Source organism: Monodon monoceros, unplaced genomic scaffold, assembly GCF_005190385.1.
Source record: "Monodon monoceros isolate NGI ecotype Baffin Bay Population unplaced genomic scaffold, NGI_Narwhal_1 Super_Scaffold_21, whole genome shotgun sequence".
NCBI lineage: Eukaryota > Metazoa > Chordata > Mammalia > Artiodactyla > Monodontidae > Monodon > Monodon monoceros.
The window spans coordinates 37923140-37948562 of NW_021703778.1; the positions used below are offsets into that span (position 1 = coordinate 37923140).

Consider the following 25423-nt stretch of genomic DNA (forward strand, 5'->3'; position numbering starts at 1 on the left):
AAATTTTACATAAACTAGACAAAGAGGGAACATCCCTAATCATTTTATTAATAAGCTCATACTAAACCAAGGAAGTTCAGTACGAGAAATGAAAATTACAGGCCATTCCCTCTTATAAACATATATGTAAAAGTCTTAAATGAATACCAAACCCAGTAGTGTATAAAAAAGGTAATATATCATCATCAATTTGAGTTCATCCCAGGAATGCAATTTTTTTTTTTTTTTTTTTTGGCCGTGCCACATGGCAGGCAGGATCTTAGCTCCCTGATGACCAGGGATGGAATCCACGCCCCCTGCAGTTGGAAGTGCGGAGTCTTAACCACTGGACTGCCAGGGAAGTCCCCCCACCATGTTGCTTTAAAAGATTAAATAATATAATTCATCACAGTAATAGCTTAAAGGAGTAAAATCATAACGGTCATCTCGATACAAAAATGTATTTGATAAAATTCAACATACATTCAAGAGTAAAACAACAGATCTGAAATGGCAGAGGAGAAAGTAAACTTGAAGACAGATTACGAGAAAATATCAAATCTGAAGAAAATAGTGTAAAAATATTGAGGAAAAATGAGACAAGTCTCAGAGATGTGTGGAATAATATCAGGCATTCCAACATACATACCAATGAAGTCACAGAAGGAAAGGAGAGAAAAAGGGGATAGAAAAAAAATATTTGATGAAATAATCAGTGGACATTTCTCAAATTTGATGACAAGCATCAACTTAGAGATCCAAAAAGCTTAATCAACTCCAAATAGGAGAATAACATGCTTGGACTCTTGAGCTAGACGATCTGAGTTCAAATCCCAGCTCTGCCACTAATTAACTGTGTGACCTTGGGCAAATTAAATTACTTAATCTCTCAGACCCTTAAAATATAAATCTGTAAAATGGAGATAACAGTTTTTATTTCACAGGGTTTTGTGAGGACTAAATGAGATCATCCACCATATAATGCTTCATAAACTGCTTGGCCTTCTATAAGTGCTAAACGTTAGGTACTGTTGTTATTACTATTAGTACATAACAGTATCTTGAACTCTCTCAATATATAAAAAGATTCATGTAATGAAATATTATTTAGCCATAAAAAGGAATGAAGCACTGATACATGCTACAACATGGATGACCCCTGAAAACATCAGGTTAAGTGAAAGAAGTCAGTCACAAAAGACCACACACTGTATGATTCCATTTACATGAAATGTCCAGAATAGGCAAATCTATAGAGACAGAAAGAAGATAAGTGATTGCTTAGGGGTAGGAGGTTGAGGGAAGGATGGGAGAATTAGAGGGTGGTAGCTAAATGGCGTAGGGTTTCTTTTCCTGAGGTGATAAAATGTTCTCAAATTGATTATGGTGATGGTTGCACAACTCTGCAAATATATGAGTTATATTTTTTTAAATGGCTGAATTGCATGGTACGTGAATTATATCAGCACAAAACTGCTATTAAACTGTTATTAAAAAAACATTCAAATAAATTCTTAATGAATAAACGTTGAGTAAAAGGTCTTATTTACAGCAGATATTCTCCAGTTGAATTCTTCTCATCTTGATAATCCTCTGAAATATTTCATAATTTAAAGCTTTTTTTAAAACTGAGAAATACAGAAAATAACCTAATAGACACTCATTAATATGTCACTCAGATTTAACAAATGTCAATATTGTGCTATATTTTCTCCAAATCTCTGTCTTCTTTCAGAAATAAACATAACAAGTAAAGCTGCTGATGGCCTCTGTACAAATGGTTCTTCAGAACGTCCTTCTAACTTAGGATGCAGACTGTTAACTGAGAGGGATAACTGTCAGATAATGGCAATAAGTGGTGATTAAAATAAAATAACATGAAATAGCATCACATACCTCAGGCATGGTCACAATGCACCACTGCACTAGTTGGGAACTATTTCATATTTTGAAAATTATGAAGAATGTCAATCGCCTCTTAATTGCCTTAGTATCTGTTCCCTTATATCCATAAAATACATTTTACCTGTGAGAGCAGAGTTTGCATGATTGAATTAGCCAGCTGAGAATTTCTTCGAAGGACATCATAGAACCCCTAAAAGGAATCAAACAGAGGACAAATAAGCTCTTTGATGAATAAATGAACAACAATATCCTAACAGATTTAGGTCTATGATCCATTACAAGGTAATTTTTTTTTTTTTTCCAGCATCTGTAAACTACATTTATTGAGTGCTTACTGGGCACATCAGATACAAAAGAGTTGGGACTGGGGCAGGTAAGAACTTAAGAAATTAAATATACACATTAATTTTACCACGAATTTAACTACTAGGGAAGTACAAAATTTGTACAAGTTATACTTTATAATGAAATTTTGATGTCTGTCAAAAGGATAAGTTATACATACAATGCAGTAAAAATGTTTTAAAACTGTGCTTAGTATCACAGAACTACCCCGAAATGGGTTGATAAAATGCCTATACAGCATTATACAGATATATTTCACATTAAAGATTGCTTGTAAAGTACAAATACTTTGACCCCATTGCTGAGAAATCTATGGCTGACAACTATATGTGCAGTTCCTCTAAGAAACATCGCAGTATTTGTAGTCCATCTCTCCTTTAAACTCCACCTTATTTTTAGTTTCACTTACAAGTTCTCTTCAGAACCGTTTATATTTCTTTTGTCTGATCATCTTCTTTGAGTTTCCTGATTTCATTTTTTAAACAATTTATAGTTTCACGACTTGCTTTTAATCTCTCTTTAAGCTCTGCAATTTCAAAGTTTGTTTTTTTTCCCCACAGCTTCTAATTTTTCTCTGGTTTTCACTTTAAGTTCTGCAAATTCTCTTTCATGCTTATAGGCTCCTAAGGTAAGCTGACGAGATGTTGTTAATAATTATAGCATCACTGCTGTTGGGTCTTGAAATATCATTTCATCATCGAACTCTGAAACCACTGTCTTTTTTCCCAGCATTGCATTGGTGTCTGATTGAAATAGCTTTTTTTTTTTTTTTAAATTAATTAATTAATTTTTGGCTGTGTTGGGTCTTCGTTTCTGTGCGCAGGCTTTCTCTAGTTGGTGAGCGGGGGCTACTCTTCATCGCGGTGCGCGGGCTTCTCATTGTCGTGGCTTCTCTTGTTGTGGAGCACAGGCTCTACACGTGCAGGCTCAGTAGTTGTGGCTCACGGGCTTAGCTGCTCCGCGGCATGTGGGACCTTCCTAGACCAGGGCTCGAACCCATGTCCTCTGCATTGGCAGGCAGATTCTTAATCACTGCGCCACCAGGGAAGCCCCTGAAATAGCTTTAATAAACGATACAGGGTTACAGGTCTTCCATTAGGATCAATGAAAAATATTTTGATGATTATTTCGAATTCACCCCAACCTGTTTCAGTGATTTCAGATGGAGGCTTAGTAACAACTCTTAAAGGATTGCCATAGCTTTCATATAATTTAAATTGGATTTTCTTCACATATGCTGACATATCCTCATTTCTGTATGGTTTTACATGTACTGTCCACTGATGGGTGTGCCCATCCTCTTCTCTTTTCTTTCCAAAATATGGGGCAACATTACCATAAACTATTGGTTTAACGACAGTAACCCCCTTCACTCTCCCACCGGAGTCAGGCTCAAATTCGGCCATTCTCTTGAACATACTGTCCTACGGAAGAAGCCGCCGCTGCCAGGGAAAGAGACTGGGGCCAGCGGACTCGCCGCTCCGCTCCTCCCGCGCGGGCCCAAGGAGAAGGGTTTCTGGCCGAAGGAAGACGAGTCAGCAATGCTCAGGGTGCTGAGGAATCGCCAACGCCTCACGGCAGAGGGCGTCACGGAAGCCCATTCAGCCCCACACAGGATGGGAAAGGTGGCGGCTACAAGGTAATTTTTAAAATTTGGAGGTAGATAAGATTGAGATTTTTTTTTTTGAATATGGATGACTGTGCAGAAAAGAGTTATTAACACAGTGGTCTGAGATTGCTATCCTTAGAAAGGTCTGCTTCCAAGGTTGGCCCTTGGCTGGTGGCTGGGAATTTGGCTGGTAAACAGTTTTTTCCTATACTGATATAAAACTCCCTAAACAATGAGCAGCTTACTGTGCCTAAACTGTTTGTACAAACAATATAGTTTATGCTGAAAACCTGATTTCCTTCTGGGAGTTAGGAATTTTGGTACGTGCTAAGTAAGGGTGCCTATGTGACCAGTTGCCAATAAAAAGGCTTGGGTGCTCTCTAATAAGCTTCCCTAGTAGAATACGCTTTGCATATGTTATCACAACTTATTTGAATATGCTTTGCATACATTATCACAACTCACTTGCTGGAAGAATTAAGTGCATCCTGTGCAATCTCACTTGGAGCAGACTCTTAGAAGCTTGCACCTGGTCTCCTGTGGACTTCACCCTATTTGCCTCTCGCCTTTGCTGTTTTTTGCTTTCTATCCTTTAACTCTAAATCTCAGCCATGAGAACAAATTTACACTCAGTTTTATCAGTCCTTCTAAAGAAATCTTTAAACACAGAGGTGGTTTTGGGGACCCCCAATACAACAAACAATTGTTCCAGCACCATTTGTTGAAAAGACCATCCTCTCTCCACTGAATTACTTGGGATTTCCGTGAAAACTCCACTGACCAGGGACTTCGCTGGTGGTGCAGTGGTTAAGAATCCGCCTGCCAATGCAGGGGACACAGGTTCAAGCCCTGGTCCGGGAAGATCCCACATGTCACGGAGCAACTAAGCCCGTGTGGCACAACTACTGAAGCCCACCTAGAGCCCGTGCTCCGCAACAAGAGAAGCCACTGCAGTGAGAAGCCCCCGCACCGCAACGAAGAGTAGCCCCCACTCACTGTAACAAGAGAAAGCCTGTGCATAGCAACGAAGACCCAACGCAGCCAAAAAATAAATACATTAATTAAAAAAAAAAAAGAAAAAACTCAACTGACCAACTTTATACTTGTTCAGTTGTTTTGTTCATTTTAGGTGGTCTACACTCCACATTAATTTTATTATTATTATATACATTTTAAAATGTATTTATTTATTTTTGGCTGCATTGGGTCTTCGTTGCTGTGCGCGGGCTTTCTCTAGTTGCAGAGAGCGGGGGCTACTCTTCGTTGCAGTGCGCGGTCTTCTCATTGCAGTGGCTTCTCTTGTTGTGGAGCACGGGCTCTAGAGCACAGGCTCAGTAGTTGTGGCGCACGGGCTTAGTTGCTCCGCAGCATGTGGGATCTTCCCAGACCAGGGCTCGAACCTGTTTCCCCTGCATTGGCAGGAGGATTCTTAACCACTGCGCCACCAGGGAAGCCCCACATAAATTTTACAATCAACTTCTTAATTTCTACAAAAAGAGCCTGGGATTTCATTGAATCTACAGATATTTCTGAGACTTAAAAACATTAACAATATTAAGCATTCTCATCTGTGAACATTGCATATCTCTCCATTTATTTAATTCTTCTTTAATGTCTCTCAGCTATTTTGAGGTCTTCAAGTGTACATATCTTGTGTATATTTTGTTGAATCTATCCTTAAGTATTTTTTTATCTACTATAAATATTGCTTTCTTTCAATTTCAAACTGTTTATTGCTAGAAAATAGAACTATAATTGATTTTTGCATGGTTACTGATCTTGTATACGACCTTACTAAACTCATTTTTCGCAGACTTTTTGGTATTGTCTATGTACACTAAGTGAACAACACAGCTCTACTTCATCCTTTCAAATCTGTGTGCCTTTATTTCTTTTTCTTGCCTTGCTGCATTGGATCAGACCTTCACTTTAATGCAGAATAAAAATTTTGAGGACAAATATCCTTGTTCCTGATCGAAGGGGAAACACATTAAGTGTCTCACTATTTATATTAGATGTAGGATTCCTAGACACCCTTTATCAGGCTGAGGAATTCCCCTCTAATCTTAGTTTGCTAAGAGCGTCTGAGAGTTTTACCACACATGAATGTTGAACAAAGATATTTTTAATTATTAAAAAAATTCAATGCTTGCCAGAGTATGCCAGTAGACTTTAAAATGTTCTAATCTCTAACCCAGCAATGTGGTCAAATATTCAGGTACAACAACATTCATGGTGAAAAACTGGAAACAACAGAAATGACCCAAAACAGTTAAATAAATCACTGTATACACAAAGAACACTTTTTAGCATTAAAAATTATGTGTCAAAGAACATTTCATGAAATGGGAAAATACATATTACAACATAATATTAAGAGATAAAAGCTAGATAAATCTTATGATTCCAATTTTGTATAAATATACATATATGAGTGCTAGGATTAGTAATAATATCTTTAAAAATATTTTCCTGGGGCTTCCCTGGTGGCGCAGTGGTTGAGAGTCCGCCTGCCGATGCAGGGGACACGGGTTCATGCCCTGGTCCGGGAAGACCCCACATGCCGCGGAGCGGCTGGGCCCGTGAGGCATGGCCGCTGAGCCTGCGCTTCCGGAGCCTGTGCTCCGCAACAGGAGAGGCCACAACAGTGAGAGGCCTGCATACAGCAAAAAAAAAAAAAAATCCTGTATTTTCTATATTTTCTACAATAAACCTGAAAAATCCGATGTCTGGTACAGTACCTTGCAACCACTGTAGCTCAATAAATGTTATTTTAAAAAGGGCAAATAGGGGCTTCCCTGGTGGCTCAGTGGTTAAGAATCCGCCTGCCAATGCAGGGGACTCGGGTTCAAGCCCTGGTCTCGGAAGATCCCACATGCCGCAGAGCAACTAAGCCTGAGCGCCACAACTACTGAGCCTGTGTTCTAGAGCCCATGAGCCACAACTACTGAGCCCACATGCTGCAACTACTGAAGCCCGCGTGCCTAGAGCCTATGCTCCACAACAAGAGAAGCCACCACAATGAGAAGCCCGCAAACCACAAGGAAGAGTAGCCCCTGCTCGACAAAACTAAAGAAAGCCCGTGTGCAACGAAGACCTAATGCAGCCACAAATAAATAAATGTAGTAAAAAAAAAAAAAGGGCAAATAAAAGTATTACAATAGCTGTTCTTTGAAATGACTTCCACTTAATCTACTTGCTAGATTATCTAATGCTCTCCATCCTATGAAATATGTATGCTGAAGTACACAGCATACTAAATGCTAGCAATTGTAGTGCAATCCCTCATGACTGCAAACTTTTGTTCCCACTGGCTGAATTATATCCTAATCACAAGTCAGTAGTAATATTTGTTCTCTCAGTTTTTGCTAATTGTACCATCATTGTTAATTATGTGATCTAATCAGACATTCTGTAAACTGTTGGAAACCAAGTCCAAAATGAAAAAGAAGTTGTTTCTGGGAATTCCCTGGCCGTCCAGTGGTTGGGACTCTGCACTTTCACTGCCGAGGGCACAGGTTCAATCCCTGGTCAGGGAACTAAGATCCCACAAGCCATGTGGCATGGCCAAAAACAACAACAACAAAAAAACGAGAAGTTGTTTTCATAAAAACTAAGTTGAATGTTTTGGAAAGACTTAATAAAAGTAAATCTCTAAAACCAATTCCTGATGAATTAGAGGTAAGACAATTCTAAAAACTTAGGGGAAAAACTGAACATATCTAGAAGATTTCTATACTAAGACTGTATCTGAAGTGTTTTAAAGTTTTTATCCTACTTTACATAAGCAAAAACTTGAAATTATAGGCAATACATTAAAGTTATGGTTTGTTTGAGAGACAGGAAGTTCCAAATGGCAGACTTATACTCAAAACCAAAAGGACTTGGCCTTAAAGCAAAAGACTGGTAAATTAACAGTACATTTAAATATTTCAAATTAAAATAAAACATTTAAGGTGTTTTAACTATTCTTTATGATTCCTCACCTTAAACGACTTTTTGGCTAATCATCACTAACTACTGGTCCTAACTGCATTAAGTAAAAGCATATCTACTGTACTTTGATAATCAGAAAAAAAATTATTAAAATTAAAAGGATTATTAGCAGAGTTGGGGAGGGAAGTACTACATCTCTTCACTCTGCTGATTTACCTCATAAAGCATGAGTCGAACATCAGCCTGCTGGCCTAAGCATCTCCTCAAACTATCCATGATCTCAAGGCAAAAGGTTTCATTGGCGACAGAATTGTAACGGCTATGGACATCCACATGGACCTGAAAAGAAGAGAGGCCAGTTCATGTCTATCTTACCAGAGTAAGTAGTTTCTATTAAGGGGGTAAAATGAGCTGATGTACTTGGTCAAAGAACCTTACATTTAGCTTTCCCCATATGCCAAAACCCAGGACTGAGGCAGACATTATAATCATTATTAGGCCATGATAAGTTATCACTCTTATTCTAGTTTGGACTCAGAGAATTTTCAAGCACTTAAAAAAATTAACTCTTCCTTATTCCTTAAGATTTTCCTTGGCAATGTCACCTGCTTAGGAAGGCACACAGATTATTTCATGCCTCTAGAATTCAGTAGTCATAATAAACTTGATTTTACATAAAAGGTCTAAAAGACTTCCTTACATGTCTTCAATAGCTAGAAGAACTGAGCTTTTTTTGGTTCCGTGAACTCCTGAGAGGTTTAGAGGTAGGTACTTATTTTCTTCAGATATGGACTTGACAAAGAATAACACTGCTTGTTTGAGTCATATAATAAATTCAGCCATTATAGACCAAGAACTCCTAATCCTCACTTCAGGCATCTTAGTGAGGAAGTTAATACTGACTGAGGTCAAATCCCAGTTCTACCCATTACTGGCCATATCACCTTGGGCAAGTTATTTAACCTCTCTCAATCTCAGTTTTCTTACCCTTAAATTGGGGATAATAACAATACATAAATGATACCCAGTGTTCCTAATATTTAATCTGTGTCATAAACAAAAGTTTTGTATAGTTATACCAGAGCAATAAAGGATTCTTAATGAAACTAGTAAACAGATACGTCTCTTATTTACAAATCGTATATTACTGAATTTAAATGACAAAGACAATTTTATTGCTGCAAAACCTAGATTATCACATTACTGTAAAATGTTTTGTTTTCTCAGGTTACAGGTTTTAATAGATGTACAAAGTAAATAAACTATTAAAACTGGGGACAATAACAGTATTTAGCCTCAGAGAATTGCTGTGAAGATTAAATGAGAAAATAAATGTAAAGCACTTAGCATAGAGTCTAGCACAGTGCTGTCCAGTAGAAACACAATACAAATCACAAATGCAAGCCACATATATAATATTAAACTTTCTAGTAGTCAAATCAAAAAAGTAAAAAAAACTGGTGAAATTAATTTTAATATTTTATTTAACCCAACACAGCCAAAATATTATCTCAACACATAATCAAAATTAAAAATTATTAACGAGATAGTTTACATTCTTTTATCTCACACAGAGTCTTCAAAATCCAGTGTGTGTTTTACACACAGAGCAACACTCAATTTGAACTAGCGACATTTCAATCAATATTCAGTTCAACAGCCACCTTGAGGCTGGGGACTACCATATTGAAAAGCACAGTTAACACACAGCAAATTTTCCATTAAAAAGTGTTGGCTGATATCATCTCATCATCAGACTCTTAGTTTCAGGATCATTTGCACAACCAGAACAGGAGTAAAAGAAAAGAGTCTGCACATCATCAGCTCCTGCATCAGTGCACACACTACAAGCTGGTGTGAAAAAAAATCCTTACCTGGCTAATACCAATAGACTGACTGCACTGAGAAGACGACAAGCTGCCTAAAACTTTAAAGTTCTTCAGGAGCAGCAAAAACCCAGCAACTGCAGATTTTCGGGCATCAAGCTGGCTAGCTCAGGAATAGACAGAGAAGAAGTTACCAAACAGTACTGATTTCACAGGAATAGGCTTCTGGGTCAGAAAAATTCAGTTAGTTCTGTACAGGAAAGGAATATGTATAAACAATGAAGCACAGAGCAAAATAAATTGAATTTATATACTCAAAATAAGGCATTGGGGCTTCCCTGGTGGCACAGTGGTTGAGAGTCTGCCTGCCGATGCAGGGGACACAGGTTCGTGCCCTGGTCCGGGAAGATCCCACATGCCATGGAGCGGCTGGGCCCGTGAGCCATGGGCGCTGAGCCTGCGCGTCCGGAGCCTGTGCTCCGCAACGGGAGAGACCACAACAGTGACAGGCCCGCGTACCGCAAAACAAACAAACAAAAAAAAAAAGGCATCGGCTGTTCACAGCAATTAGTAGTATAGGAATTCAGCTGAATTTTGCATTATCTACTTAACCTCATGGCACTATCTATACTTTCTTCTATCCTGCTGACAAGTCTATGAGGGAAATGAGAACAAGAGTGCTGAAAGGCTCTACAATGGGTTGATAACTCAAATGTAAGTACTAAATATAGCAAAGGAAATTGTTGATTTTCTCTGAGTTTAAAGGAGCACTTCCTTTCTTCATAGAGGAGTGCAGTGCTTGGTGCCTTATAAACCCTCCATGCAGAAAAATGATACACTCATCTCACTGAGGCTCAATGATTAATTCATGTTATAGATGCTACAATATACAACCTTGGCCTATCAGACATGCTTTTGGGTAAGGAGTAACAACAAACTGTTAATTCTAGAATAGGGATAAATAGCATATGGCTACTTACTAGTTGCTCCTCTGAATATCCATGAGTGTATTATAATATGGCCAATGTGATATTAATTTGGTATCTTATCCTTAAAGTAACAAATGCTTCCCACATATTACCCATCTCATAGTATCTTTAGGAGATGGTATTATCATCTCTAAGTTTGGGTTAGGAATTTGCATGACTGCTGTGAATAGGCTGTACTAGAGATGACTGCAGAGAGGACTCTAAGTAACATTAGAAAGCATCACTTCCTCAGATCTCATGGGAGGCTACATACCTGGCAAACATAGCTTTCCGAAGGACAAGTATCAAGGAGTCTCTTATTGACAAGCTGACTTTTAGAAGGGGCTGAAAGAGGAAGAATCAGTAGGTAAAAACAGCAATTTGTTTATTAGCCTTAGCACATTTCTACTCAATACTGTTACCATTTGGCTTTTATAAGAAAGTTTGGCTCTGTTTTATAAACAAGTTGCATTGTTTATTACACTTAGTAATAAGGACAATTTTATATTTTGAAATGCTAAATTGAAACTAGTTGTGAATACCTTTAAACCTATTGTCCTCAATTAATAATTTCCTAAGAGCCTTTCAATTACTTCACTAACTTGAAACTGAATCAAAGGAGAGAGAATAGCACTATGAAGAGGGGGTAAACTTGGAAAACAGACTCTATTTTAATAGAAAGTTTTATGTTCTAGAATCAAGGAAAACAGTATTTCTTACACGTATATGTGTAAGAAATACATCAGACCTCCACTCGGCAGTTCAACCTCAGTTGTGGTGAGCTCTTTACAAGTCAAGACTTACCTGCACTGCCTTCATCAGCCCTTGTACGGTTTGAAGGGGCAGAAAGGACAAATAGTCAAAAGTTTCTGTGACTTTAGAAGAACAACTTTGAAGAACTAAGGGTGAATACATGATGATATCTGAAAGCAGGTCTGAAAAACAGAATCTATAATCAGTTGCCTCAAATAACTAAAAACGTTTCAAATAAAAGGAACATAAAATGGAGAAAGAAATGGTAAAAAGTTTTTTGTTTCTTTCTCTAAGTACACTGCAACATTGATACTGATTCTATGTATTAAGACTTTAAGGTCAATGTAACCAGGATACTTGTAAAATTTCTTCTGGTGATAGTATAAGACTACGAAAATTAAACTGTCTAAAAGAAAGGAAGAAACCCATTATACTGCCTGATTAAGTAGCACACATTCTCTTCATATTTCCAAACTGAAATAAATCAATAAATATTTATGAATTTCTATTATGTGCAAGCATAATAATATGGTCCTATAAGGAATATTCAAAAGCACAAAACCTGGTCTCTCTTCCTTCAAGAATGTTAATTTAGCTGGAAGTGAAGAAAAAAATATTTTAAAAGAATGAAAGAAGTAATAGAATGATACCAAAAATCTAATAATTCCAAACATTGTTTATTGTCTAGCAAATGGTAAAGAGAGAGTTTAAACAGGAGCGCAAAGGAAGAGATCATTATGAGATGGTGTGCTTTAGGAGAGCAAAGAGAAGAAGGAATTTAAGCTGGATTCTAAAAGATGGGTAACATTTAGATGCACAAAGAACTGGAAAGAACTATTATATTTAAAGGGAAAAGTACGAGTAAAAGTACAGGAAAGGCAAGTGTAAGACATATTCAGAGGATGGTGGGGAAATCTGTGGAGATAGGGTGAAGCATTCAGAAAAGTAAATAATGGAAGTTAGTGCTGGAAAGGCAGGTTGGATCAAATTGTCAAGGACTTTTTTTGGCCGTGGCACGTGGCTTCTGGGATCTTAGTTCTGCGACCAGGGATCAAACCCAGGCCCATGGCAGTGAAAGCACTGAGTGCTAACCACTGGACTGCCAGAGAATTCCATCAAGGACTTTAAATACCAGGATAAAGAGCTGGTAATTTATGAAAGGAGGTATTAGTGAGTTTTGAATGACAGAGTGGTATTTTAGGAATACTGATCTGGCGGCAATTTGCAGGCAGAATCACTGCAGAGAAAAAAGAAAGCAGGGAAACCAGTTAGGAAGCTGTGGTAGTAGTCTAAATGCAAGGTTATAAGACTGGGAATTAGGCAATGGGTGTATGTGTGTGGGGGAGGGTATAAAAAAGAAGAAAGAGGTAACAGTATGAGGGAAAGAATGAAAGAACTTAGGTACCAAGTGTATTTGAGAAGATTAAAAGGAATTCTAGCCTCTGAGACTCAGAGCCGTGTTTCAGATAACAGAAATAGGGACAACGGAAAGGGGAATTTGTTTGAAGGCAACAGTATTGCATTTGAAATAAAAGGAAAAAAAAAATACTAAATGGAAATATCCAGCAGGAATGAAGTCATTGAAGCACTGAACTAAGGAAAGAGGAGTCTTGACATAAAGATTTGGGAGCCATGCCCACAAAAGACCCCACCAAAATAACTGAAATCATGAGAAGGGGTATGATATCTGCAAGTAAGATAATGTATAAAAAGAGGGACAGACACTGCCCACCAGGATGGAGTAAGAGTAACCAGATTTATCTTCCCACTTTAAACATCTACAAGAAAATGAGCCAAATTACATGAAACAACAATTTTCAGACACCAGACAAGAAGCAGTACAGACAATGATCCCTGAGAGAAGGGAAATAAATGAGGAGAGGCTTATAATAATTGCCCCATCTTACTGCCTGGAGGGTTTCTAGGCAGTAGCACAGAGAGGGGAAACTCAGAATCCAGCGGTCTTCCTGAGTTACAGAGACAGAGTTGACAATTCAGGAAAGCTAAGGCAGCTAGAATTCATAGGGCAGAGTACCAGAAAGGAAAGAGCTGCATGGAAAGAGGGCCCTGGAGATGTGCAGGTAGCTCCCCTTGTATGTTAGCTGCATGCTAGTCAGTGCATCTGTATGAAAAAACAATCTAAGTCAGGGAAAAAATCACAGGCAAGCAGTAGGCAAATCCATTCTCAGAGGTCATAAAGGACAGGAAATAGTTTATATTCACAACATCCACAGTGGAGACACCTCATAATATACAAGGAGCATTGCTTTAATTGTAGCACCAAGTTGGCCCTAGATTAAAGGCTATCTGGTCTTATATAACACAACATAAGAATAATCATAAAAAGGATTAAATGCTTTCCAAGAAACTTAAAGCTCAATAATATTCAAAGGAAAAAAAAATCCAGCAAATTAACAATGTGAAGTTCACAGTGTCTGCCATCCAATCAAAATTATTCATCAGGCAAAGAAGCAGGAAAACACAACTCATGACGACGAGGAAATAAATCAATAAAAACGGATCAGAAATTACACAATGATAAGAGTTAGTAGACAAGGACATTAAAAGAACTAAAATAAATATATGTTCAAGAAGGTAAGGGAAGGGAATTCCCTGGTGGTCCAGTGGTTAGGGCTTGGTGCTCTCACTGCCAGGGGCCCAGGTTTGATCTCTGGTTGGGGAACTAAGATCCTGCAAGAAGATGTGGCACAGCAAAAAAAAAATAGGTCAGGGAAGCATGTTTTAAAAAAAAAGACAGGGAAGATACGGAAGACATAAATCAAACATCTAAAAATAAAAATTTTAATGGATAAGATCACTGCAGAAGATTTGGGAATCTGAATTTACAGCAATAAAAACTATCTAAAATGAAACACAAAGTAAAAAAGACTAAAGAGGGCTTCCCTGGTGGCGCAGTGGTTGAGAGTCCACCTGACGATGCAGGGGACACGGGTTCGTGCTCTGGTCCAGGAAGATCCCACATGCCATGGAGCAGCTGGGCCCGTGAGCCACGGCCGCTGAGCCTGCGCGTCCAGAGCCTGTGCTCCGCAACGGGAGAGGCCACAACAGTGAGAGGCCCGTGTACCGCAAAAAAAAAAAAAACACTAAAGAAAGGATATCCATGAGCTGTGTAACAACTTACAGCCACTTAACATATGTGTAACTGGAATCGCAGAGACCGTGTGAAGACTTTTTTTGATACACAAAAGAATTCATCGTCAGCAGATGAGCAGTATAAGAAAAGTAAAGGCAGTCCTTCAGACAGAAAGAAAGTGATACTAGATAGAAATCTGGATTTACACAAAGGAAAAAGCACCAGAAATGGTAAACACATGGGTAAAAATTAAAAGACTTATTAAAAAATTCTTAAAAAGATAAATGTTTAAAGCTAAATTAGGGCTTAACTGGTGGCACAGTGGTTAAGAATCTGCCTGCCAATGCGGGGTACATGGGTTCAAGCCCTGGTCCGGGAAGATCCCCCATGCCGAGGAGCAACAAAGCCCATGTAAAACAACTACAGAGCCTATGCTCTAGAGTCTGTGAGCCATAACTACTGAGCCCGTGTGCCACAACAACTGAAGCCCACACGCCCTAGAGCCCATGCTCTGCAACGAGAGAAGCCACCGCAATGAGAAGCCCGAGCACCACAACAAAGAGTAGCCCCCACTCGCCGCAACTAGAGAAAGCCTGTGCACAGCAACGAAGACTCAACGCAGCCAAAGATAAAAAAAAAAAAAATAAAAACAAGCTAAATTAACAACAATGTAGATATAATTCAATATACTGACAGAGAAGTAAAATGCATGAGAATGCACAAAAGCTACTGGAGTAGGGGTAAAAAATGGAAGTATACTGTTGTAATGCTCTTATACTATATGTAAAGAGGTATGCTACTACTTGAAGGTAGACTATAATAAGTTAAAGATGTATATCATAAACCCTAAAGCAACCCAGAAGAAAATAAAACAAGAGATATAACTAATCAAATTAGCAAGATAAAACAGAATCATTAAAAACCAAAAAACCTCAATTGAAGAGAAGGGAGGAGGCTTCCCTGGTGGTGCAGTGGTTGAGAGTCCGCTTGCCGATGCAGGGGACGCGGGTTCGTGCCCTGGTCCAGGAAGATCCCACATGCCGCGGAGCGGCTAGGCCCGTGGGTCATGGCCGCTGGGCCTGTGCATCCGGAGCCTGTGCTCCGCAACGAGAGAGGCCACAACAGTGAGAGGCCCGTGTACCGCAAAAAAAAAAAAAAAAAGAGAAGGGAGAGGAGAATAAAGGGAACAAAAAACAGACAAAGTAGAAAACAAATAGCCGGATGTTAATCACATTAAATGTAGATGGCCTGCCCTGATTAAAAGTCAGAGACTGTCAAATTGGATAAAAAGAAGTAAAACACAATTGTATGTTGTCTATAATAAAACGCAAGTTAACTATATAAGGACAGAAATAAGTTAAATCTAAAAAGATGGAAAAAATATACCATGTTAACACTGATAAAAAGAAAGCTGCAGAGGTTATATTAATATCAAAGTAGACTTCAGAGTAAATAATATTGCCAGAAACAAAAAGGTCATTTCATAACAATTAATGGATCCATTAACCAAGAGGACATAACAATCCTTAATGTTTATGCCCTATAATAGAGTTTTAAAATTCCTGAAGCAAAAACTGATAGAACTGAAAGGCACAGTCATTTCTATAAATACAAAGTCAGAGATTTCAACACCCCTCTCTTAATAGTTAACAGAATAAGTAGACAGAAAATCAGTAAGGACACAGGAGACTTGAATAATCTGAATTCAGTGATTTATAGAAAACTACCTAATAATAGAATACATATTATTTTCAATAGCATGGAGAACATTTATCAAAATGAACCATATTCTGAGAATAAAACAAGTCTCAATAAATTTTTTAAAATTTGCATCATACAAAGTATGTTTTATAACCACAAATTAGAAATCAATAACAGAAAACCTGGAAAATCTACAAATACTTGAAAACTAAACAACACACTTCTGAATAACCCACTAGTTAAAGAACAAATCACAAAAGAAATTAAAAGTATTTGGAACGGAATGAAAATAAAAAACAAAATTTATGGGATGCAGCTAAAGCAACGTTTAGAAGGGAATTTATAGTTTAAAGCTTGTATTGAAAAAAAAGAGAAAGGTCTCAAATTAATGACATACACTTTTAATCAAAAGAAGCACAGACTGACCCAAAGTAGCAGTAAAAACAAAACAAAAAAGAGCACATATCAATAAAACTGAAAACAGAAAAACAACAGAGAAACTCAATGAAACCAAAAGCTGGTTCTTGGAGAAAAATCAATAAAATTGATAAACCTCTTGCTAGACTAATCAGGAAAAAGAGAAAAGATGCAAATTATGGCTTTTAGGAGTCAGAAAGGGCAAATCAATATAGATCCTACAGACATTAAATGGAATACTCGAAACAACTTCATGACAATAAATTTGATAACTTAAGATGAAATGGTCAAATTCCTTGAAAGACACAAACTACCAAAGCTCACCCAGAAGATTCAGATAACATGACTAGCCCTACTTCTATTAAAAGAATGGATTTTGTAGTTAAAACCCTTCACACAAACAAAAGGAAACTTCAATCATCAGGAAGGAAAAAAATAGCAATATCAATATCTAGGTAAATATAACAGACCAGAAGTTGGCACACTTTTTCTGTAAAGGGCCAGACAATAACTATTTTAGGCTTAATGGGTCATGTGAGATAGATATATATATCACGAGTTGGTATATGTATGTATGTGTGTGTGTGTGTATATATATATATATATATATATATATATATATACACCAACTCAACTCTGCTGGTAAAGTATAAAAGCAAGATAGACAACACATAAATGATTGAGCATGTCTGTATTCCAATACTACTATACTTTATGAACTCTAAAGTCTAAAATTTTCATGTATCATGATATATTCTTCTTTTGATGTTTTTCAATCACTTAAAAGAGCAAAATGAACCCAAAGCAAGCAAAAGGAAGGAAATAATAAAAAGCAGAATTTGGTGAAATTGAAAAAAAAAAAAAAAAGAGAGAAAATTCAAACTAAAATCTCATTCTTTCAAAGATTAGTAAAACTGGCAAGCTTCTAAGCCAGACTGGTAAAGAAAAAAAGAAAAAAGACATATCACTGATATCAAGAACGTCTAGATTTGGAGATGACGTGATTTCTATGTAGAAAATCCTAAGGAATTGCCAAAAAGCGACTAGAACTAATAAGTGGGTTTATCATGGTTGCAGGATATAAGGTCAATATCAAAAAAGCAACTATTTCTACACAACAGCAATCAACAATCAGAAATTGAAAATTTTAAAAATACTATTTACAATAGTGTCAAAAAAATGAAATAGGGATCAACTGACAAAAGATATGCAAGATCCACGCACTGAAAACTACAAAACATTGATGAAAGAAATTGAAGTAAATAAATGGAGAGATACATTGTGTTCGTGGGTTAGAAGACTCAATATTGCTAAGATGCCAATTCTCTCCCCAATTAATCCATACATTTGAGGCAATCTCCATCAAAACTTGAGACCTTTTATAAAAATTGACAAACTGATTAGAATATTTATTTGGAAATGCAAAGGACCTAGAATAGACAAAAGTTAAAAGACTTACACTATTGCTTTTAAGACACATCATGACGCTATAGCAATCAAGACATAACACACACATAGCTCACTGGAATAGAACAGATTCCTAAAATAGACTCACACATGTATGGTTAGTTGATTTCAATAAAGATGTCATGGTACCTCAATGAAGAAAAGATAATCTTTTCAAAAAATTGTGTTGGAACAACTGGATAGCCTTAAGCAAAAAGATGAACCCTGTTATGTCACATCCTATACAAAATTTAACAAAAATGGATCACAGATCTAAGTATAAGAGCTGAAACTATAAGGCTTCTAGTAGAAAATATAGGAGAAAATCTTAGTGACCTTGGGTTTGGCAAAGATTTTTTTTAATACATGACATAAAAAGCAGGAACTATACAAAACTGATGAACTGGTAACTGATAAATTAAAAATGTTGGTTCTTCAAATGACACTGTTACAAATATTAAAAGTCAAACCACAGACCAGGAGAAAATATCTGCAAAACATATATCTGACAAAGGACTTGTATTTAGAATATATAAATAACTCTTACAACTCAGTAATAAAAAAGGAAACAACTCAATTTTTTTAAATGGACAAAAGACCTGAACAGACATTTAACCAAAGAAAATATAGAAATGACAAATAAGCATGGCAAATGTTCAATATATCATTAGGCATTGAGGAAATGCAAACAAAAACACAATTAGAATGAGTAAAATTAAAAAGACTGATCATACCAAGAGTTGGTCACAATGTGGAGCAACTAGAAACACTGCTTATAGGAATGTAAAATGGTACAACGACTGTGGAAAATAGTCTGGCAGTAAAGCCTACACCTACCATATGGTGTACCCATTCCACTATAACATGTTTCCATACAAAAATGAAAGCATACATCCTCAGAAAGACTTATACATTAATGTCCATAGCAGCTTTATTCGCGATAGCCCCAAACTAGAAACAACCTAAAAACCTGCACACAGGTGAATGGATAAATTGTGGTTATATCCGTATTAGGGAATACTAACAATAAAAAGGAAATCAATTATTGATACGTGTGACAACTACAGAAAAATCTCAAAAGAATTATGCTGAGTGAAAGCCAGACCAAAAAGAAAGGAAAAAAAAAAGGAGTACACACTGTAGGATTCCATTTACATAAAATTTTTTAAATTTATAGTGACAGAAAGCAGACCAGACTAGAGATGAGAGATGGGAAGGACGAGAGGGATGCAGGAACAAATTACAAAGAGGCACCAGGAAACATCTGTGGGTGATAGATATGTTCATTTGGACTGTGGTGATACTTTCTGTTTCGCTGGTGTATACGTATGTCAAAAGTTATCAAACTGTTATACTTTAAATATGTGAACATTGTTGTACCTCAATTATACTTCAATAAAGCTGTAAAGAAAGAAAAAAAGTAGAATGAACTGTCAAGTACAGAGCTTTGGAGAACCCTGACATTTAAGGATAGAAGAAAGAAAAGGGATCACTAAAGAAGAAAAAAAAACTGATCATAGGCAGGATAAGATGCAAATTATTACAGTTATCAACTTCAGGGGAGTTGTAAACAGTGTAGAATGACAGAGAAATTAAGAAAGTCAGTGATTAAGAAAAGACCAGTGGATTTAGACATTAGGATATACGTATTAAAAGAGCAAAACATTCAGAGGTCACCAAAGAGACCAGTACTGAAGTCAGAATGTCAAGGGTTAGGGCTTCCCTGGTGGCACAGTGGTTGAGAGTCCGCCTGCCGATGCAGGGGACACGGGTTCGTGCCCGGTCCGGGAAGATCCCACGTGCCGTGGAGCGGCTGGGCCCATGAGCCATGGCCGCTGAGCCTGCACATCCGGAGCCTGTGCTCCGCAACGGGAGAGACCACAGCAGTGAGAGGCCTGCGTACCGCCAAAAAAAACCACAAAAAAAACAAAAAACGAATGTCAAGGGTTAAGAGAACGGGAGGTCAGTGAGTGACAGCAGAAGGACAGCACTCACCTGAGAAGTATTCAAACAAAAAAGAGAGAAAGTTGATGCAAGACAGAAGTTTCACTCATTAGTTATATGCTCTTTTCCTTCTTGACAATATAAATGCATTTATGTTTTACTGGCATCATAATCAAAGATGTCATTAAAGATGTCAATCTACTGTATCATTACATTTTTTTTCCAGGACCAAAAGCATTATGACATTTAAATAAAAATGTTCCTGACAACTTTATCCACCCTTCCAAAGTTCAATACCTATGAAATGAGTGATGGGGGAGGATCCTCTGGTAACAACCCTGTTGAGGACCTGCTCCAGAATTTCTTGTCTGATCATCTCATGGATCTAAAAAGAACAGAAGAACCAATAAAATATTCCTTGGTGACCTTCAGCTTACAATTATATCAATGCATGTTAGGCAGATTAAAGAATAGTTTGAATATGGGTAAAACTGGACTGTTTATTTCAAAGACAAATATAATGTGAATCATCTGGAAAGAATCACTCAATTCTACCCTCATTCTGTGCTCAGACAATTCATTAGCAGGGCAAACTTTTATTAGCCTAAAAGAGAAATCATATGAAAGTACTGCTACATATAAGGTCCAGCATCAAACAGGAATAATTCTACCTAGGTATCTATTACATGCCAACGTCCATATTCCTGACAGTATGCACAACTTTTATTTTAAAATTTAAAAGCCCATGAAAATTTCTGAAAACCTACAGAATCTTCACCAAGCCCTTCCTCAGTTTCTACAAGCAGAGCAACTGCCTAAAAAACAACCTGTTTTGAATTTTTACTTGAATTTTAGTTAAATTTCATACCTGAACTCGATAACTTTGGGATACAGACTAATTACTTTCAGACCCTGGACTAATAATTTGATTATTAGTAAATTCTATGTTCTATAGATACCTTGGCAAAGCCAACATCTGTGTGAAATCAAGTGGAACCTTCTTAGTTTTAAAAAAGATTAATTTAAAAACAAAAACCATTTTCTTATTCTAAGAATGTTTTTAATCAGATTATGGTTAAGGAGAGTCATATGTATCTAATACACAACTCTCAAGGACTATTATATGGCATTCACTTCATAGTTCTGGATCAGAACATCAGATTTACATTTAAATTGGCCTCCAAATAACATTTTTAGCAGATACTTTTGCTGTGTAGATACAGTGAACAACTGAATGTAAGTAAAGAAGATGTCTTAGGAGAAACCACTAGCAAAGCATATTTGTTTAGTCTCAGATATGATCTTTTTTGAACTTGAAATGCATTTTTGAAAGCTATTTCAGAAATTAAGATTGAGATGATAGCCATAATATGGTAATGAATTAAAAGAGTGTAAATTCCCCAATTTGGTTCTTCAAAAAACAATGAACCAATAAGCATGATTCTTCAAGCTTGATGTTCTACAGCAACCTAAAAGATTATTTTTTGTATAAGGGAATTTTAAAAACCCAGAAATGATTTACTGCTAGAGGAAGAAGAGGAAATCATGAGGAAGTTAACTTATATTCAAACTTCTAAAACATGGTCAGGAAGAACAGAAATTAGAATAAATGAAAATCTCATATAAATAAAGAGTGAGAAAGTAAGTATTCCATCAAACTGGGTCTATAATGTTTCAATTACTATCCCAATCTCTGTTCTGGGAAACTGCTACATACTCAAATTGCCCTGTCCCCCAGACTCCCAAGTTAATGCCCTATTTATCAGGGAATGGTTGCTAAACTAGAGTCTCACCTTGAAAGTTTCCAACAGGATATTAGCTCCCAGCTTACATGCATGCTGGTTTGGCATTCTAGAAAGACCTGAGCTGGCTTCAATAGTTTTTCCATCAAGAATCTTCTTTGGCCCATAGGAATCCATTAAAATGAAGCCAAGTTCTACCAGGCCCTGAGTAACATGATCCCAACTGTGAACACTGCAAGAAAACAAAGTTTAGTTAAGAAGAAAAACTTAGTAAAATACCTTACCTCTATATTCTCTGCCACGTTACATATTTCCCAAACTTGACCTGGATAACCAACACTCCACATCAATTCTGAATTTCTTAATGAACAGTAATGGGAATGGTAGGCAAGCAATCTCTACCGACAGAACACCGAGAAAATCCAAAAACTACAGAACATTAAAAAACATATGAGGCAGGGCAGTACTCTGAGAGGATGACAACATGCTGGAGGATTAAGGCAATGCCACACCTAGAAGATTAGCCCTTGGTACACCCTACCACTATCCTCAAGTCACAGAGGCAGAATGTGTTAAAAGATACAGCACTCTCAGACAAACTAATGGGGAATATCAAAAACGATAATAAGGAGATAAGCAATAACCACCAAATACAAGAAAACAGTATCACCACGAAAGAGAAGCACCAAACTCAATGAAGACAACTAATCGCTAAGGGAAAAGGTTAATGGAACAAAGAGAAGATTTTAAAAGTCTAATGAATATCCTCAGAGAAATAAGAAAGAATATTATAGCATGAAACAAAAAATGAACTGTTATGAAAATAGAACCAATTAGAAATATTGGAAATAGAAAACATGACGGATAGAGTGAAAAAAATCAATAAATGGACCTAAGAATAAAATGGGCAGAGCTGAAGAAATAATTATTGAGAAGAGCGAACTAAGGAATTTTTGTTGAACTTGACACAAAAAGACAAAAATATAAAAAACGTGAAAGAAAAATTAAGAGATACAGCACACAGATCAAGAAATTCCAACAGTTAATAAGAGAGAAAAAGGGGAGACAGTACTCAAAGGAAATAGAAGAAAATCATTAGAGTTTAGGAAAGACATGACTCCTTACAGTGAGAGGGCACACCAATTATCAAACAGAAATGAATTTAAAAGGAACTTACATAAACACAAATTGTGTTAAATTTCAGAAGATCAAGGATAAAAATAAAGTCTTAAAAGTTCCCATGAAGAAAAATAACAGATTATCTAAAATAATACAAGAATCAGATAACCATCAGACTTTTCATCAGCAATTCTAGATGCAAAAAGACAACGTGAAACTGATTATAAACTCAGAATTTTAAACCTCGTCCAACTATTACTGTTCAAGTGGAAGAGCAAAACAAAGACATTTTCAGATATGAAAAGTTTACTATCCACAAACCATATCAGAAAGGATTACTGCAAAAAATATATACTTATGGCATATTTCCAAGTGAAAAGTATGAGGTTCAAAAGATAGATGTAAACAAAGAAACCAGTAAAATTATGAAGTCTAAATAAGTATAGTCTGTTAATAATCTTAACAAGAATGAAGTGGAGAAATGTGTGCTGTGGGCTAAAGTTACCATCTTGGAGGGAGGAGACAGTTGTAGTCGGTTTGCTACAAAATGTTTATCTGTAACATGAAAGAGCTCATACATGATTGGTAAACAGGGGAGGTAAGTATAACCTGGAAGTTGTATTGGTTCATAGGTGATTTTTTTTCCTAGTACATTAATGTTCTGCACCTCTAAGTATCTGCAGGTAAACACAAAGTATGTCAATAGAGCTAAATATAGCAAACCATGGAGACAAACCACAGACAAAGCATGACACAGTAAAGACCGTTATAACAGCTAACGTATATTCTGAAATACAACATTAAACATGAAAGTAACAACCAGGATGGTTACCATTTTTTTCAATTTGATTTAAAATGGATTTGCCTAAAACTGCTAATTTAATTGTCTAAAACTGCTAATTCAATTCCATCCATCAGTCCCAAACTCCAACAGTTAAAGTAAATAAACTCGGTTTTCTACTCACCTAAAAAGCCAATGAAGACTCAGGCCAATAGAGTAGTAATAGCATTAAAGGAAATAGCATGAAAGGAGCAAAGGTACCTACTTCAGTTTTGTATCCTTGCTATCAAGGTGGCCAAGAACTCAGCCCTTGGGATTCAAGGATCTTCTGATCTTAACACTAAATACCCTATGAACCTTATGGTTCATGAACTTACCTATTCTTTACCACTTCCAAGATCATGGTTGAAACACAACATCTATGAGGAACTAGATTCTGAAGAAATTTTGAGCCTTGGAGAAGCTGAAGATCCTTAAAGCTTTTTATAACCAAAGACTTTAAAAGGTCAAATACCTAATATAATGAAAGAAATAGGAAAATGAAGCAAAAAATGATAGCCCATACTATAGAATCTTAACCCTGTAACTGTTCCTACTTGCTGCCATACACTCATATCCCTATGACAACTGTTTCACTGATGAGTATGATACAAAAATTATGACTTTCAGTGGGAACTTAAAAGAGCTGAAGACAGGTCTTCCTTGAGAGGAAAAGGGCTAAAAATCAATATTACCCAAAACCAGAGAAACACATATGAGAAAAAAGGGTAAAGGATTTTGTATTTTCATTCTTTCAAATAAGAGATTCTCATTAATTTCAAGTTGATCAGGGACAGTTTCTTAGAAAGCTACAACATAATACAACTGCAATGAATACCCAGCTAAACCTCCCATTCTTGCTACTTGGACTGTGTGATGTTTCCACTCTTATTCCCATCTCACCACCTGGCTTACCACACAATAGGAAGTGGAGGTATAAACCAAGTATCTGAAGAAGTCTTCAAGCAGCCCACAGAGAACAGTGTGGGCCTACATTCTTATAGGGGAATATGCTGCTGGCAGGGTGGGAGTGGAATTGTTTAGGAAAAGATAATTTTAAAAAAACAGACTATTGTACACTTTATCAACTACAGAAGGAACCAAAAAGTCATTCATAAATACCTGTTCCTCAAATCTTTGTATTCTTGTTACAGAGAGGAAGAGGGCAATGCTGAAAGGACATATATCACTACCGAAATCTCCTTGCTGTCCTGCCTGGAACAGATAAATCAAAAAGGAGTCATAACTTACATCTGAAAAGTATAACATATCCTATAAAAACAAGTCCTTAGATGGATCAGAAACCTAAATATAAGAGCTAAAACTATAAAACTTTTAAAAGGAAACACAGTAGGAAATCTTCAAGACTTTGGATTAAAGATTTCTTAGATACAATAACAAAAACATAATTTATATAAGAAAAAAACTGATAAATTGGATCTCATTAAAAATCAAAACTTTTGTGCTTCAAAAGACACCATTAAGAAAATGAAACAAGCCACAGACTGAAAAAAATATTTGCTAATTACATACATGATAAAGGACTTGTACCCATGATATACAAAGCATTCTTAAAACTCTTTAAGTCACAATCAAAAAATGGGCAAAAGATCTGAAAAGACATTTCATCAAAGATATCAGAACAACTAAATAAGCACATGAAAAGATGTTTGGTTATCATCAGTCACTAAGGAATTGCAAAGTAAAACCTCTATGAGATACTGTTTCACAGCTATTAGAATAGGTATATTAAAAAAAAAAAAAAGACAGTAACAAATGTTGGCCAGGATGTGGATAAACAGGAGCCCTCATACAGTGC

General features: G+C 36.7%; 1 protein-coding gene and 1 pseudogene across 2 annotated transcripts in view; both read right to left on the minus strand.

The window, feature by feature from the left end:
• Positions 1-25423, minus strand: part of FANCI (FA complementation group I) — a 78059-nt gene that overhangs the window by 24475 nt on the left and 28161 nt on the right. For both annotated transcript variants that reach the window (XM_029237290.1, XM_029237289.1), the window contains exons 11-19: positions 24727-24819; positions 23943-24079; positions 21717-21897; positions 20221-20308; positions 11373-11503; positions 10843-10913; positions 9649-9763; positions 7991-8113; positions 2006-2074 (exon numbers count right to left, since the gene is read on the minus strand). In XM_029237290.1, the coding sequence (XP_029093123.1) occupies positions 2006-2074; positions 7991-8113; positions 9649-9763; positions 10843-10913; positions 11373-11503; positions 20221-20308; positions 21717-21897; positions 23943-24079; positions 24727-24819 (1008 nt within the window). The remainder of the gene's footprint in view (positions 1-2005; positions 2075-7990; positions 8114-9648; positions 9764-10842; positions 10914-11372; positions 11504-20220; positions 20309-21716; positions 21898-23942; positions 24080-24726; positions 24820-25423) is intronic.
• Positions 1957-4043, minus strand: LOC114904007 (annotated as a pseudogene).